General features: G+C 45.9%; 1 protein-coding gene across 1 annotated transcript in view; it reads right to left on the bottom strand.

Moving 5' to 3' along the window:
• jmjd7 (jumonji domain containing 7) overlaps positions 1 to 17,102 on the bottom strand; it is a 39,057-nt gene that overhangs the window by 19,450 nt on the left and 2,505 nt on the right. The window contains exons 3-6 of the mRNA XM_068039620.1: positions 9,950 to 10,203; positions 9,049 to 9,105; positions 2,887 to 2,982; positions 762 to 838 (exon numbers count right to left, since the gene is read on the bottom strand). Of these exons, the coding sequence (XP_067895721.1) occupies positions 762 to 838; positions 2,887 to 2,982; positions 9,049 to 9,105; positions 9,950 to 10,203 (484 nt within the window). The remainder of the gene's footprint in view (positions 1 to 761; positions 839 to 2,886; positions 2,983 to 9,048; positions 9,106 to 9,949; positions 10,204 to 17,102) is intronic.

Genomic DNA, 17,102 nt, shown 5'->3' with positions numbered 1-17,102 from the left:
AAAACGTGATGGGTTTCCCCACCAGAACTCCTCCCCCTTGCTTGGAAATCCTCCCCAGTAAAGATCGGGACCATTACATTTATTCATTGAATTGTCCTTTGTGTCTTTTAATATCAATTAGAATTTTACTTTAAGGCATCAGCCTGTCTCAAAAGCTTGGGCTTCATCTTTTCATATCATGAGAGTTAGAAAGACCTTTCAGCTGCATCTGTGCATTCTGTCGTAACTGTAATAACAATGAAGCACTACGTGTGTTGTTATATTTCATACATCAGGCACTCTCGGGATCTACATAGAAAATAGGAGCAGGAGTAGGCCATTCGGCCCTTCGAGCCTGCTCCGCCATTCATTATGATCATAGCTGATCATCCAACTCAGTAGCCTGTTCCCGCAGTGAACAGTCTCCAAGTGAGAATTTTACTTAATGTTATGCAGTGAGAAGATGGAGGTTTGAATCTGCCTCAAGTTATTAGTTTGCACAATATGCATCAGAGAGGCAACTGAGCAGAGACTGGAGCGTCTCTCAGCAGGAGAGAACAAAGATGATAGGGGACCATCACTGATGAGTGGTTTCTGGCACCTACTGGGAGCCAGTTACATAGGGAATTGAGTGCTGCTTAGAAGTCAGGGGTCAGGCAAATTTTGATAAAGAATAGGGGGATAAAGTTACAACATAAAGGGACACCTTGCTGAAAAACATTCTCTCCATAAATACACATTTTCACAGAATTGTCTTTTCAGCTTTGTGACAGGTGCTTTACCTTCTCTGCATTCTGCACATCTATCACATTGAAGGAACCATCTTCGTTCACCTTATACGTTGCAGGCTGGAAGAATTCTGCAGAAACAATAAGCCGGGGTTTCAGTGCCCAGTCCATGTCTTAATGTAACATTTAGTGCTCAGTCTGCGCAAGAAACCAGCGATGTTCCCAAATGCGGTATTGATACCAGATTAAACTACGGTGGGAAATGGGGACAGTTTCTCACTTCTTGTTTATTCAGTTTCCAATTTCAGACATACCATGAGTGGGAACTGCTGACAGGAAGACAGCAACAGCCACAGAGGGGGAAAGAAATTTGGTGGGAGGGTCTGTCCTTGTGCACATTGTAGGTGTTTGGGACAGCAAGAGCATTTCCTGGTGACTGCTCACCTGAGGATGGTGTAGTCTTGGCTTGACTTGACCAACCAGCAGGATCAGCAGCTAAATGTCACTGCTCAATGGAAAACAAAAGAACAAATTTCATTCATTTAGCACCTTTAATGTGCAAAAATATCCTAAAGCCCTGCGTGGGGGAATAAGGAAACACCAAGCCAAGGAATAAGATTAGGAGCTTTGACCAAAAGCTTAGTCAAAGAAGTGGGTTTTAAGGAGGATCTAAAAGGAGGAGGAGGGGTGCTGGTTGGAGGGATTTGGAGAGGAGATTCCAGAGCATAGGAACTAGACAGCTGAAGCCACAACTGCCATTCGGCAGAGAGAAGGGAGGGGGAAACACACAAGAGGCTACAATTGGAGGAATGCAGAGCACTTATTGGGTTCTAGGGCTGGAGGAGGCTACAGAGATGGAATGAAGCAAAGCCGTTAAGGAATTTAGAGGTGACACAGAGGAGAGTTTCAGCAACTCATGGACTGAGGCATGGGTAGAGATGGGCGATGTTACAGAGGTGGAAGTAGGTGGTCTTAGTGATGCAGAGGATCTCGGATCAGAAACTCAGTTCCGGTTAAAAAGAGACACAGACTGTGAACATAATAATAAATAAAAGCAAAATACTGCGGATGCTGGAAATCTAAAATAAAAACAAGAAATGCTGGAACCACTCAGCAGGTCTGGCAGCATCTGCGGAAAGAGAAGCAGAGGTAATGTTTCGGGTCAGTGACCCTTCTGGTTCAGCCTGAGATAGTATACTGTCTGTGGTGGGGGCCAAAGCCAATGTCGGTCCTCCCAATGTTTAAGTGAAAAACATTGCAGCTCATCCAAAACTGGATGTCAGCCAAGCAGATTGAAAATGCAGAGGCAGTGGTGGGATCTAGAGGTGGTGGAGCAGTAAAACTGCTGCCAGCATTGATATGGAACTTGACTGCACGTCTTCAGATGCTGTTGCCATTGTGCAGTATTCAGATGAGGAAGGGGGCGGCAAGGGTAGATCCTTGGGCTCTGGAGGCAACAGAAGAGAAACCATTACTGGAGATGCACAATTGGATAGGTAAGGGAAGTCCCACTGAGCTGGACAACAGAGGAAAGGACAGTGTGGCTGACAATGTTAAAAGCTACAGTTGAGAAGAATGTCATTTGTGACTTAGATTAAGGCCATTTCAGGGCTGTAGCAGTGACAGAAACCTGACAGCGAGATTCAACAATGGAGCTGTTGGAAAGATGGGCATAGATTTGGGAAGCAATAACTTGTTCTAGGACATTGTAGAGGCAACAAAAGCTGGAGATGGGGATCGGTATTTTGCAACGACAGTTGGGTCAAGAATTGGCATTTTAAGGAGGGGGTTGATGACAGAGGCATAAAAGCAAGTGGGGGGGTGGGGGGAGCAGTATTTGAGGAGAGGGAACCATATACAATGTTAGCTAGCACGGGGACCAGGAAGGGAAGTTCATTGTTCAGTTTAGTGGGAATATACTTCTAACTGGTGCTACATTACGAGGGAACGTTTGATGAAACAATGCAGACCAAATTCATTCCACATCTATTTCCATTTCCCTTATTAGCCAGCATCATGGCCTTTTGGAATGAGAATGCCAATGCATATGGAATAATGGCTTGTTCTGTACAGTGGCCCACAAGTACCTGGGCTGAGACTAACTAATATCATTTGCCTTTACAGCCAAGTTAAACTGAAGTTCAGAGGCAAGGAACAGTGCTGTGAAGGCCTGACCTACCATATGGAATAAAGGGTCTGTCAGTGGGAGGGTGGAGGATAAAGTGCTTCTCTCCAGAAACCACGCAGTACAGGTTCTCATAGTGATCTTTGTGCACTAAAATAAAATTCAGAAATAAGAGTCAGTAAAATGGCACAAAGGTGCAGGAAATCCAGTGCAGACAAATCAAGCAATGGATTCACATCAGACAGTAATGACATCCCTCACCACAGAAAACACAGACACCCAGCTATCCAGGGTTGCTCCCTTTGTAATACCCAATATTTATACTTGGCATCAGGTGGCAGGACCGTATCTCCAACACAGAAGTCCTCGAAGTGGCTAACATCCCCAGCTTGTACACACTACTGAGTCAGCGGCGCTTGAGATGGCTTGGCCATGTGAGCCGCATGGAAGATGGCAGGATCCCCAAAGATACATTGTACAGCAAGCTCGCCACTGGTATCAGACCCACCGGCCATCCATATCTCCGCTATAAAGACGTCTGCAAACGTGACATGAAATCCTGTGAGATTGATCACAAGTCGTGGGAGTCAGTTGCCAGCGTTCGCCAGAGCTGGCGGGCAGCCATAAAGACAGGGCTAAAATGTGGCGAGTCGAAGAGACTTAGTAGTTGGCAGGAAAAAAGACAGAGGCGCAAGGGGAGAGCCAACTGTGCAACAGCCCCGACAAACAAATTTCTCTGCAGCACCTGTGGAAGAGCCTGTCACTCTAGAATTGGCCTTTATAGCCACTCCAGGCGCTGCTTCACAAACCACTGACCACCTCCAGGCGCGATTCCATTGTCTCTCGAGATAAGGAGGCCCAAAAGATCTATATATAGCACTGAAATCTTGCCTCTGATGTATTTCTTGTACACAAACAACAACTTGCATATATGTAGCACCATGAACATGGTGAAACATTCCAAGCTGCATCACTGGAGCAATTATCAAACAAAATTTGACACTGGGCCCCATAAGGAGATATCAATGGAGCTGGCTGAAAGCCTGGTCAAAGAGGTAGGTTCAGGAGTGTCTTAAAAGAGGAGAGAGAGAGATAGAGGCGCGGAAAGGGTTAGGGAGGGAATTCCAGAGTTTAGGGCCTAAACAGCTAAAGGCGTAGCCACCAACGGTGGAACGATTAAAACTGGGGATTCTCAAGAAGCCAGAATTGGAGGAGTGTGGCTATCTTGCTGGGCTGGAGGGGGTGACACAGATGGGGAGGGTGAGGCCATGGAAGGATTTGAAAACAAAAATTTTAGCCAATGTAGATCAGTGACCACTGGGGTTATGGGTGAAGGGGACTTGGTGCAAATTAGGATACAGGTAGTAGAAATTTGGATCAGCTCAATTTTATAGAGTGAAAGATGGGAGGCTGGCCAGGAAGGCACTGGAATAATCAAGTCTAAAGGTAATAGTGGCATGAGCCGTTTCAGGAGCAGATGAGCTGAAGCAGGGGCAGAGTCTGGCAATGTTACAGAGATGGAGTCTTGGTGATGTTTGGAGACTCATCTCTGGGTCAAAAACAACACCAAGTTTCTGAATGGTCTGGTTCAGCCTCAGACACTTGCCCGGGAGAGGGATAGAGTCACTGGCTAGGGAACGGAACTTGTGATGGGGACCAAAGACGACTGGATATCGGACAAGCAGTGTGACAAATCAGAAAAAGTGGAGGGGTTGAGAGAGGTGGTCATGAGGTGGAGTTGGGCGTCGTCAGCGTACACGTGGAACCTGACATTAACATCTTGTAACATGCTTCAGGTAAATATTTGCAATGAGAAAACCATATGTAAACATTCGATAATGGGAAAACAGTATGTAAGTATATTATAGGAAAATGGTATTAAACGGTTGTCTGTCCTGATTCATAAGCAAAACAATCGAATCACCCAAAATACTTAATGAAAAAAAATCTCAGGGATGCCTGTGAGCAAATTTCCTGGTGCAGGATGAAAACACTGGCTTTTGTTAACCCAGCTCCCTCACACTATCACTCAGTAACCCCTCCCCCAGCACCCTGTGTTACTGACTGTATCTTTCCTGATGTTAATCCAGCTCCCTCACACTATCACTCAGTAACCCCTCCCCCAGCACCCTGTGTTACTGACTGTATCTTTCCTGATGTTAATCCAGCTCCCTCACACTATCACTCAGTAACCCCTCCCCCAGCACCCTGTGTTACTGACTGTATCTCTATTGATGTTAATCCAGCTCCCTCACACTGTCACTCAGTAACCCCTCCCCCAGCACCCTGTGTTACTGACTGTATCTCTATAGATGTTAATCCAGCTCCCTCACACTGACACTCAGTAACCCCTCCCCCAGCACCCTGTGTTACTGACTGTATCTCTAATGATGTTAATCCAGCTCCCTCACACTGACACTCAGTAACCCCTCCCCCAGCACCCTGTGTTACTGACTGTATCTCTATAGATGTTAATCCAGCTCCCTCACACTATCACTCAGTAACCCCTCCCCCAGCACCCTGTGTTACTGACTGTATCTCTACTGATGTTAATCCAGCTCCCTCACACTGACACTCAGTAACCCCTCCCCCAGCACCCTGTGTTACTGACTGTATCTCTACTGATGTTAATCCAGCTCCCTCACACTGTCACTCAATAACCCCTCCCCCAGCACCCTGTGTTACTGACTGTATCTCTACTGATGTTAATCCAGCTCCCTCACACTGACACTCAGTAACCCCTCCCCCAGCACCCTGTGTTACTGACTGTATCTCTATAGATGTTAATCCAGCTCCCTCACACTATCACTCAGTAACCCCTCCCCCAGCACCCTGTGTTACTGACTGTATCTCTACTGATGTTAATCCAGCTCCCTCACACTGTCACTCAGTAACCGCTCCCCCAGCCCCCTGTGTTACTGACTGTATCTCTACTGATGTTAATCCAGCTCCCTCACACTATCACTCAATAACCCCTCCCCCAGCACCCTGTGTTACTGACTGTATCTCTACTGATGTTAATCCAGCTCCCTCACACTATCACTCAGTAACTCCTCCCCCAGCACCCTGTGTTACTGACTGTATCTCTGTTGATGTTAATCCAGCTCCCTCACACTATCACTCAATAACCCCTCCCCCAGCACCCTGTGTTACTGACTGTATCTCTACTGATGTTAATCCAGCTCCCTCACACTGTCACTCAGTAACCCCTCCCCCAGCACCCTGTGTTACTGACTGTATCTCTACTGATGTTAATCCAGCTCCCTCACACTATCACTCAGTAACCCCTCCCCCAGCACCCTGTGTTACTGACTGTATCTTTACTGATGTTAATCCAGCTCCCTCACACTATCACTCAATAACCCCTCCCCCAGCACCCTGTGTTACTGACTGTATCTCTACTGATGTTAATCCAGCTCCCTCACACTGACATTCAGTAACCCCTCCCCCAGCACCGTGTTACTGACTGTATCTCTACTGATGTTAATCCAGCTCCCTCACACTATCACTCAATAACCCCTCCCCCAGCACCCTGTGTTACTGACTGTATCTCTACTGATGTTAATCCAGCTCCCTCACACTGTCACTCAGTAACCCCTCCCCCAGCACTCTGTGTTACTGACTGTATCTCTACTGATGTTAATTCAGCTCCCTCACACTATCACTCAATAACCCATCCCCCAGCACCCTGTGTTACTGACTGTATCTCTACTGATGTTAATCCAGCTCCCTCACACTATCACTCAATAACCCCTCCCCCAGCACCCTGTGTTACTGACTGTATCTCTACTGATGTTAATCCAGCTCCCTCACACTATCACTCAATAACCCCTCCCCCAGCACCCTGTTACTGACTATCTCTACTGATGTTAATCCAGCTCCCTCACACTGTCACTCAGTAACCCCTCCCCCAGCACCCTGTGTTACTGACTGTATCTCTACTGATGTTAATCCAGCTCCCTCACACTATCACTCAGTAACCCCTCCCCCAGCACCCTGTGTTACTGACTGTATCTCTACTGAGGTTAATCCAGCTCCCTCACACTGACACTCAGTAACCCCATCCCCCAGCACCCTGTGTTACTGACTGTATCTCTACTGAGGTTAATCCAGCTCCCTCACACTGACACTCAGTAACCCCTCCCCCAGCACCCTGTGTTACTGACTGTATCTCTACTGAGGTCAATCCAGCTCCCTCACTGTCACCCAGTAAACCCTCCCCCAACATCCTGCATTAATGACTGTTTCTCTACTAACGTTAATTCAGCTCTCTCGCACCATCAGTCAATCAGCCTCTCAGCCATTACCACGTGATAGTGACTAGAGACCTGATCTTTCAGTAGATATTGTTGATAGGGACTCAAACCCACCAGCCACACCTACCAGGAAGTGGTGAGACAATGACTAAGATTGTCTGTCCACTAGTTTAAATGTATGGAGCATCATGGGCTGCACATCTATGAATCTAATTTATACTGCTGGTGGTCAATCTCCTTGCCACTAACAGATGCCTGGAAAAAGATCTCTTAACCACTAAGGTTAAAGCAATCCACAGTGTCAAGAAAACCTATGCCAAAGGAGGATTTTTAAATTAATCGATTGAAAACCTACAGTAAACTTTTAATGAAACAGAAAGAGCTGGAATTCTACAGTTAACTTCTTAAAAAAAGCTGGCAGTCAAGATGGCCACTGCAATCTGCATTTGCATTTATACATTCCAAGGCCTCAAAGAGGAGACACCTGTCTGATCAGCCTGTACCCAAAACAATGGCTTGCTCTATTGAGTGAACCACAGGAGACTGCTTTCATTAGCAGGACTCCAAGCCCATCCTGGAACATTAACCTTGAAAGGGCCAACCCTTCCAGGTGTAAACGTTAACATCCTGCGGCCTGAGGGAATAAAATTCCTAAACTTGAATCTCATTAGAAGGTTCCAGGCAATGCACTGAGGCAAGTATGTGACTGTCTGTCCATCTCTGTGAAAGCTGGGTGTTTTCCTTGGACAAAGCTGACAAGCCAGTGACTCATTCTGTGCAGAAGCCGGAGGATCTCTCTATCCCCCCACTCTCTCTCTCTCCAGATGGCCTGGTGGGGGGCTGGCGAAGCCTAGCTGCTGATTGCTGGATCAAAGACAAACACACCAGGGGAAGAAATCCACCTACAATTCTGTCTAAAGAAAAGCTTGAACCAGGTGGGCCAGCCACAAACTGCACATTTACCAGCCAAAGACTTCAGGGACACAGCTTCAGCCGGAAGACAGCGGAATCCTCCAAACCTACAGACAATGTATTAATTTTTATTCGTTCTGGACTCTAATCCAACCACAAATCCACCCCTCATCACTCTGTAATCTATTTGTGTGTGATTCTCTTGTGAGCATGTGTGTGAATGCGTAGTGGAATTTTTTTTTTTTAGAACAGGTTGTTATGTATTATAAACTCACCTCTTTCTTGTTTAAACTTGAGCAAACCTGTCCGATTGCTTGTTTTACGACCACAACAAAGGTAAAGGTAAAACACTCACTGAGGTGGTAAGCACATCCACTGTTTAAAAAGGAATAAACCCTGTTGCGGTCAAATAAGAGGAAGGACAAGAGGGGAGCCTTGTGGCCCCTCCTCACCTGGTCGTAACAATAGGCACTCTGCAATCAGATCCTGAGAAAGCGACACTCAAGCAGGACCCACTATCTGTGTACCAATTCTCGTGATTTATATTGAAATCCATTTCCACTCTGTCCATAGGAGGATAATTCATAAAACTGAGCACACCAACCTTCTGGCGTACTGACACTGAGACGGGTGACTGAAGCCATGTCATGAGACACAGGATGAGCCAGGAAATCAAAGCAGAGCTCATTGTGCTGTGCCAAAGAGAATGAGAGCACTAGTGTGCAGGCTCAGTGCCAGATGCGTGGACTACATTGGTAAATCAAGACCCACCAAACCCTGGGTCTACAGTGGAGTTAAGTCTCTGGAGATCAAGGGCTTTATATTTGCCTTCGATAATGGGAAATAGGTTTACTGTCAATGACACCAGCTCAATGTAAAAATGGTCACTGTCTGGCTTGTGTTCTTTGCAGCAGCTCCTCCCGACAATATTTCCCGAAGACAGAATGCCACCTCCCTTTTATAAGCCACTTGTCATGGTGTCTCTTCTCCCTGGCTCATTGCCCAAACACCTGATTTCTTGCACGTGTAACAGGCTCTGGTTACTTACAGGAGGTTACTGCAGCTGACTCCCCCAGCCAGAAATTTACTGCATCAGGTACCTTCCCTAAAACAAAAGGGGAGAAAAAAACTATGAATCTCACAGTAAAAGAATTAGAGCCCAGGCTGTTATAGACTGATTCCCTGTAAACAGAGAGTGACCTGAATTAGGTGACCTCCAGCCCAGTGGAAAGGGGGTGTGGAAGAACACTGTCCATCCCCCTCTCTCCCCCCACCTCCCCCATATGGTCACTGAGGCTGTCTCCATTTTGCTGGGATCCTACCGAATGGATAGTCTGTGGGCAATCCATCCGAAGGGACCAGAGGTAGATAGATACCTCTTTATTTTTCTGGGGCCAGGAGGGGTGGATCTGGGATGCTGCTGCTCCAGGACTCCGAGCCCTACCACCCCCCCCTCCCCCACCCAAGACATCGTCCCCTCCATGGTTCTACCTGTTTCCAGCCTCATGGAAAAGCTGTCTCAGGACATATGCATTCTAAGCAGGACCCAGCCCAGCTTGAAGTCCGCTTGCGGGGAGAATCTACCTTATTGTCACAGCACCAGCAGTATGTTACATTCTCACCATCAGCGTGACAAATACCTAAAATACTGCATTTAACATCCACAAAAAAAGCACCCTGACAGCCAAAATAAACAGCATCCTTTATCCACAGAAAGTGTACTTGAGCACCCAAGAAAACAGCACCCTTACGACCGTGATCACCTTAGTAACTGGAGTGGGTGAGGGGAGGTGGGACATAAGGAAAGAACATAAAGAAATCAAACATTTCACTTTTATGATCATCAATGCCAGTGCTGTGAAATATACATCAGCATCCAGTCCTTGACCAACATGTGATGCAAAGTAAGCTGAGCTGTGATTGCCACTCCTTGCTCAGCACTCCCATACCTAGTGCCTCACTCATCCACAGGATGTGGGAATCTATATCCTGCAGGAGCTGAGGGAACTCCTCTGTCAGGTTTGAGCACTGCTTCTGCACATAGAACACTCCGCTCGCAGCCCGCTTCCTCTCGACGATGTCCAGAAAGGCCTCGAATGACATCCGCCGCTCCTCAGGCATCACGAACCGGCCCTGGTGCACAGCATCGGCATAACCATTGGGGGTCACTGCCACGCTCACTGTCTGTTTTCCAACCGTTTCTCTGCAAGTTAAACATTTGAATGTTAAACATTATCTTAACAATTTGCATTTATATAGCATCTTTAATGTAGTAAAACATTCCAAGGCATTTAACAGGAGTGTTACCAAACAAAATTTGCCACTGAGCCACATAAACAGAGATCAGGACAGGAAACCAAAAGCTTGGTGAAAGAGGGAGGTTTTGAGGAGGGTCTTAAAGTAGGAGAGTAGAGGGGTTTAGGGAGGAAATTCCAGAGCTTAGTGCTGAAGGCACAGCCACCAATGGTGGAATGATTAAAACTGGGGATGGGCAAGAGGCTAGAATTGGAGCAGCACAGACATCTCACCCCACACACCATCCTAACTTGGAACCGGATCACCATTCCTTCACTGTTGCTGGGTCAAAATCCTGGAACGCCTTCCCCAACAGCACTGTAGGTGTACCTACACCAGATGGACTGCAGACGTTCAACAAGGCTGCTCACACTCAAGGGCAATTAGGGATAGGCAATAAGTGCTGGCCTTGCCAGCCACATTCACATCCCATGAAAGAATTAAAAAAATCTCTGCGGGTGGTGGGGCTAAAGGAAATTACAGAGCTAGGGAAGGGAAAGACCATGGAGGGATTTGAAACAAGGATGAGAGTTTTAAAATTATGGCATTGTATCATTTGAACCAGGAGAGGGGAAAGGAAAATTGATGGAAATTGAGGAAGGAAAAAAAAGCTCTCTCCCCACCCCCCCCCCCCCCACATATGCCAAGATGGAGAGCAAGACTGCAGACAAAGTTTCTGCAGTGTATTGTCCTGGCTGAACATTTTGTTGTCCAGCTATACTGCTCCACTGCTGCCCTCTCTACTGGGGAGATGTAAATAGAAGTTCCACAATGGCTGCCTACGGCAAGACTCAATTTAGATTTACTCTGTGAAGGCACAACAGAAAGAGGATGACGAGAGGATGGGATTGAATTCTTTTTCACATTTCACGCAGGAGATTACAGTCTGAAGAACATTGTGACATAGTTTTTGGAACTTCCAAAGTTGATTTTGAGGAAGTTTGGACGATTTGAATGTTTTCTCTGGGTGTGTCTGCAGCACAGTACGTAATTGAAAAAAATGGCACTGAAGACATATTTTGGGACAATGGGGGAGTTCAATCCTAACAAGGGGACTGGTGTAATTATGAACGATGGTTATACACCATTTGGCTGCAAACTAATAAAATAGGGGATGAGGATAAAATGAATATTTTCCTCACCATGATGGGGCCAGATGCTTTTGAGGTGGCGTTTAAGCAATGTTGCCCACGAGACCCCAGTATTTTGGATTATTCTGAAATTAATGAGATTCTGGAGTCATATTATGGCACCACTAAGAATGAAATTGCACTGAGTTGCATTCCGTGGAAGGAATCAGTCGCCAAGTGAGCCTATTGCTGATTATATTTTTGAATTAAAGAAACTCTCTCATTACTGTGGTTATGGTGTGAACGTAGAAGTCAATCTTTGAGACCTGTTTGTTGGAAGTCTAAAGAACAGTAAAATCCAGGCCAAGCTTTTGAGTAAAGGCAATAAGACAACATGGAAGGAGGCCTGCGATGAGGCCACAGCCATGGAAATGGCAGGAAGAGATAGTTGCAGATTGCAAGGAAGTTCTTTCTCTGTGCTGGCAGGGGAGGCCCACTGGACTCAGTGGGAACCAGGCCACAGCAGCCAAGTTCACAGACTCAGAGGCAGAAATTTAGATGCTACCATTGCCATGGTAGCCACCAACCATCTAAATGCCCTCATTTCCAGTCAAAGTCCTATGCCTGTGGGAAATTCAGTCATATCCAGAGGGCACGCAGGAGTAGAGGAAACAGCAATGCACCAGGTCGAGGTTGTGGTAGACCTAAAGCTAGTTCAGGAGCCTGGAAGTCTTCGAATGCAGACATGATAGATATAGAAACAGAAGTTGATGTTATTGAGCAGGAAGATAAAGAGTTGTACTCAGTCAGAGAGCAAGATAAACGGCACATGGAAGTTCAAAGTAAAAGGGCTGAAGATATAATTCTAGTGCCCACAGTAAAAATGAAAGTCAGAGATTCACAAATTACTTTCATCAATGATACAGCTACAGCTATGTCTATTATCTTGGAAGGAGAGTACAAAAAGTCCATAAGTCACATTCCATTACGCAAAACTGTTGTGAACCTGACTAGCTATTCCAATAACAGTATTCCAGTGTTCGGTGAAGTCAATGTTGGGGTGGAATATGATGATGCATTGGTAGTAGTAGGAGGGAACAAAGTTTCCCCGATCGGAAGAAATTGGCTTCAAAAAATATGTTTAAACTGGGCCGAGTTACTTACAGTAGGGATCAGTAAGAGTACATCTGAAATTGAGGAAGTGAAGACTGATTCAATTTTAGCCAATGAGTTACCTGTGAATTATTTTACATACACAAATGACATGCCAATGTCTACCAGAGAATGTAGATCAAGGCTATGGGGTTCAAGAGTCATTATTCAGCCACGGTTTAGAGAGAGATTGTTGGTGGAACTTCATCAGGAGCACACAGGGATAGTCTGTATGAAAGCCATAGCAAGAAGCTATTTTTGGTATCCAGAGGTAGATAGAGATATTGAAGAGTTGGTTAAAAGTTGTTAAGTGTGTCTCAGAATGAGAAATGATCCAACCAAGGTTCCTTTCATTCCATGGTCAAACACAAGAGAACCATGGGAACGTGCACATGTCGATTTCTTTGAAGTGGAAGGTAAAGAGTATTTTGTTTCGGTTGATAGCTATAGCAAGTGGATAACATTTGAGTCTATGCCTAATAGCACAAATGCCAAAACTATTGAGGTTTTGAAAAGTTGGTTTGAAATCCATGCACATCCTGACTTGGAACTATATAGTTGTTCCTTCGCGGTCACTGGGTCAAAATCCTGGAACTCCCTTCCTAATAGCACTGTTGGTATACCTACATCCCAAGGACTGCAGCAGTTCAAGAAGGCAGCTCAATGCCACCTTCTCAAGGACAATTAGGGATGGGCAATAAATGCTGGCCTAGCCAGCCACGCCGACATCCCATGAACAAACGAAAAAAAAATTATGGGTTGCCAGAAGTGTTGGTGTCAGATAATGGTCCACAGTTTACATTTTTTTCAGAAAATGTCAGAAGAGTTTGAAATCTTTCTCAGTAAGATTGGAGTCAAACACACTCTAATACCACCATATCACCCAGCATCAAATGGTGCTACAGAAAGAAGTGTACAAATCGTGAAGAGGTCTTTGCAGAAGTATTTGCTAGGTGACAAGTTGGAAAGTAATTACTATGTTTCTCTTTGATATAGGCTAGAATATCTTCTGATTTCTTACAGAATAACCCCACAGTCTACAACAGGTTTCTCACCTTAAGGGTTAGTGTTTAAACACACTCCTAAGACAAGGTTTAGTTTGCTTAAAGCTGATGTCAATAGCAGAGTAAGAGAAAAGCAAGACAGTGAAAATGAGTCATGATACTTGAGACATGAAACTTAGAGAGTTGAGTGCAGGTCAGAAGGTAATGGTGAAAAACCACCAAGGTGATAAGAAGTATATGTTTGGAGTTGTTGTAAAAAGACTAGGTGCATTCACATATGTAGTGAAGATTGGAGTGAGACTCCTTCAGTGTCACATAGATCATTTGCTTGAAGGAGGAAATCTGACAAAAGGAGAGCATGAGAAACCTCCGATAGTCCAAGTTCCTACAGTCCCAAGAGAAAGTCAGAATGCAAGTGCAAGTCACAAAGAAACTGAAAGTTTGCCGATATCACAAAATCCACCGGTACAGCAAAGTGAGTCAGGGTCTTTAAGACTAATCAATTCCACAGTCCCGACCACTAAGTAGCGTTGGCAGTCAAAGTTCAGGGTCGACACAGTCTGAGATGTTGGGAGAGCAGAGTCAAACTAATGGAAAAGGAAGACGACACCCAGGCAGAAAGAGAAAGAAGCCAGATAGGTTAATTGAAATCAGGTAGGAAGGCAAAAGAAATAAGTTAAAAGCAAAATACTGCAGATGCTGGAAATCTGAAATAAAAACAAAATTGCTGGAAATAGTCAGCATCTGTGGAGAGAGAAACAGAGTTAATATTCCACCCCACCAGCCTCCACATCCAAAGGATCATCCTCCGCCATTTCCGCCACCTCAAGCGTGATGCCACCACCATGCGCATCTTCCCCTCCCCTGTCAGCATTTCGAAGGGATCGTTCCTGTGTGGACATCCTGGTCCACTCCTTCATTACTTCCGACACCTCATCCCCTTCCCATGGCACCTTCCCATGCAGTCGCAGGAGGTGTAATACCTGCCCTTTTACCTCCTCTCTCCTCACTCTGCAAGGCCCTAAACACTCCTGTCAGGTGAAGAAGTGATTTACTTGTACTTCTTTCAATTTAGTAAACTGTATTCGCTGCTCACAATGCGATCTCCTCTATATTGGGGAGACCAAACGCAGATTGGGTGACTGCTTTGCAGAACACTTCCACTCAGTCCAAAAGCATGACCCCGAGCTTCCGGTTGCTTGCCATTTCAACACTCCCCACTGCTCTCATGCCAACATTTCTGTCTGCAGTATTGCAATGAACATCAACGCAAGCTCAAGCAGCAGCACCTGATTTTTCGATTCTGAACTCTACAGCCTTGCGAACTGAACATTGAGTTCAATAACTTCAGAGCATGACTGGCCTTTTTTATATTTTCACCATGTGCCTGTTTTTCATGTAGTCAGAGCTGCTCATTATTCTGCTATTAACACCCTCTCTGGACTAATGCTTTGTCTTTCACCACAAGCATTAACACACTCTTTGCCTTTGCCCCATGACAGCTTTGTCATTTTAATCTCTTCTGCCCTATCAAACACCTTCCCCTTTGTTCTCTCCCCCCTACAACTCCCCTTCACTTGCTTAAAACCTAATTTTTTTCTAACCTTTGCCAGTTCTGATGAAAGGTCACAGACCTGAAATGCTAACTCTGCTTCTCTCTCCATAGATGCTGCCTGACCTACTGAGTATTTCCAGCACTTTGTTTTTATTTCAGATTTCTATCATCTGCAGTATTTTGCTTTTATGAAATTAAGACTCAATTTAGATTTACTCTGTGAATAAACAGTTTCCTTGGTCCATTTAGCCTATCTGTCCCAATGCAGTGCATACCTGCAGTCACGAAATCGTGGCTGAGGCTGACGTCCAGAAATCAATTACTAGATGAGAAGAATTGAAGTAAAACAAAAGGAATTTTTCTTTTTTTTTTATTCATTCATGGGATGTGGGCGTCACTGGCCAGGCCAGCATTTATTGCCTATCCCTAATTGCCCTTGAGAAGGTGGTGGTGAGCTGCCTTCTTGAACCGCTGCAGTCCATTTGGGGTAGGTAGACCCACAGTGCTGTTAGGAAGGAGTTCCAGGAATTTGACCCAGCGACAGTGAAGGAATGGCGATATAGTTCCAGGTCAGGATGGTGTGTGACTTGGAACGGAACTTGCAGGTGGTGGTGTTCCCATGTATTTGCTGCCCTTGTCCTTCTAGTTGGTAGAGGTCGTGGGTTTGGAAGGTGCTGCCTAAGGAGCCTTGGTGCTTTGCTGCAGTGCATCTTGTCGATGGTACACACTGCTGCTACTGTGCGTCGGTGGTGGAGGGAGTGAATATTTGTAGATGGGCTGCTTTGTCCTGGATGGTGTCGAGCTTCTTGAGTGTTGTTGGAGCTGCACTCATCCAGGCAAGTGGAGGGTATTCCATCACACTCCTGACTTGTGCCTTGTAGATGGTGGACAGGCTTTGGGGAGTCAGGAGGCAAGTTACTCGCCTCAGGATTCCTAGCCTTTGACCTGCTCTTGCAGCCACGGTATTTATATGGCTACTCCAGTTCAGTTTCTGGTCAATGGTAGTCCCTAGGATGTTGATAGTGGCGGATTCAGCGATGGTAATACCGTTGAATGTCAAGGGGAGATGGTTAGATTCTCTCTTGTTGGAGATGGTCATTGCCTGGCACTTGTGTGGCACGAATGTTACTTGCCACTTATCAGCCCAAGCCTGGATATTGTCCAGGTCTTGCTGCATTTCTACACAGACTGCTTCAGTATCTGAGGAGTCACGAACGGTACTGAACATTGTGCAATCATCAGCGAACATCCCCACTTCTGACCTTATGATTGAAAGAAGGTCATTGATGAAGCAGCTGAAGATGGTTGGGCCTCAGACACTACCCTGAGGAACCCCTGCAGTGATGTCCTGGAGCTCAGATGATTGACCTCCAACAACCACAACCATCTTCCTTTGCGCTAGATATTACTCCAGCCAGTGGAGGGTTTCCCCCGATTCCCATTGACCTCAGTTTTGCTAGGGCTCCTTGATGCCATACTCGGTCAAATGCTGTCTTGATGTCAAGGGCAGTCACTCTCACCTCACCTCTTGAGTTCAGCTCTTTTGTCCATGTTTGAACCAAGGCTGTGATGAGGTCAGGAGCTGAGTGGCCCTGGCAGAACCCAAACTGAGCGTCACTGAGCAGGTTATTGCAAAGCAAGTGCCGCTTGATGGCACTGTTGATGACACCTTCCATCACTTTACTGATGATTGAGAGTAGGCTGATGGGGCGGCAATTGGCCGGGTTGGACTTGTCCTGCTTTTTGTGTACAGGACATACCTGGGCAATTTTCCACATTGCAGGGTAGATGCCAGTGTTGTAGCTGTACTGGAACAGCTTGGCTAGGGGCGCGGCAAGTTCTGGAGCGCAGGTCTTCAGTACTATCGCCAGAATATTGTCAGGGCCCATAGCTTTTGCAGTATCCAGTGCCTTCAGTCATTTCTTGATATCACGCGGAGTGAATCGAATTGGCTGAAGTCTGGCATCTGTGATGCTGCGGACTTCAGGAGGAGGCTGAGATGGATCATCAACTCGGCACTTCTGGC

Source organism: Heterodontus francisci, chromosome 9, assembly GCF_036365525.1.
Source record: "Heterodontus francisci isolate sHetFra1 chromosome 9, sHetFra1.hap1, whole genome shotgun sequence".
Classification (NCBI taxonomy): Eukaryota; Metazoa; Chordata; class Chondrichthyes; order Heterodontiformes; family Heterodontidae; genus Heterodontus; species Heterodontus francisci.
This window is presented reverse-complemented; position numbering and strand designations above follow the sequence as displayed.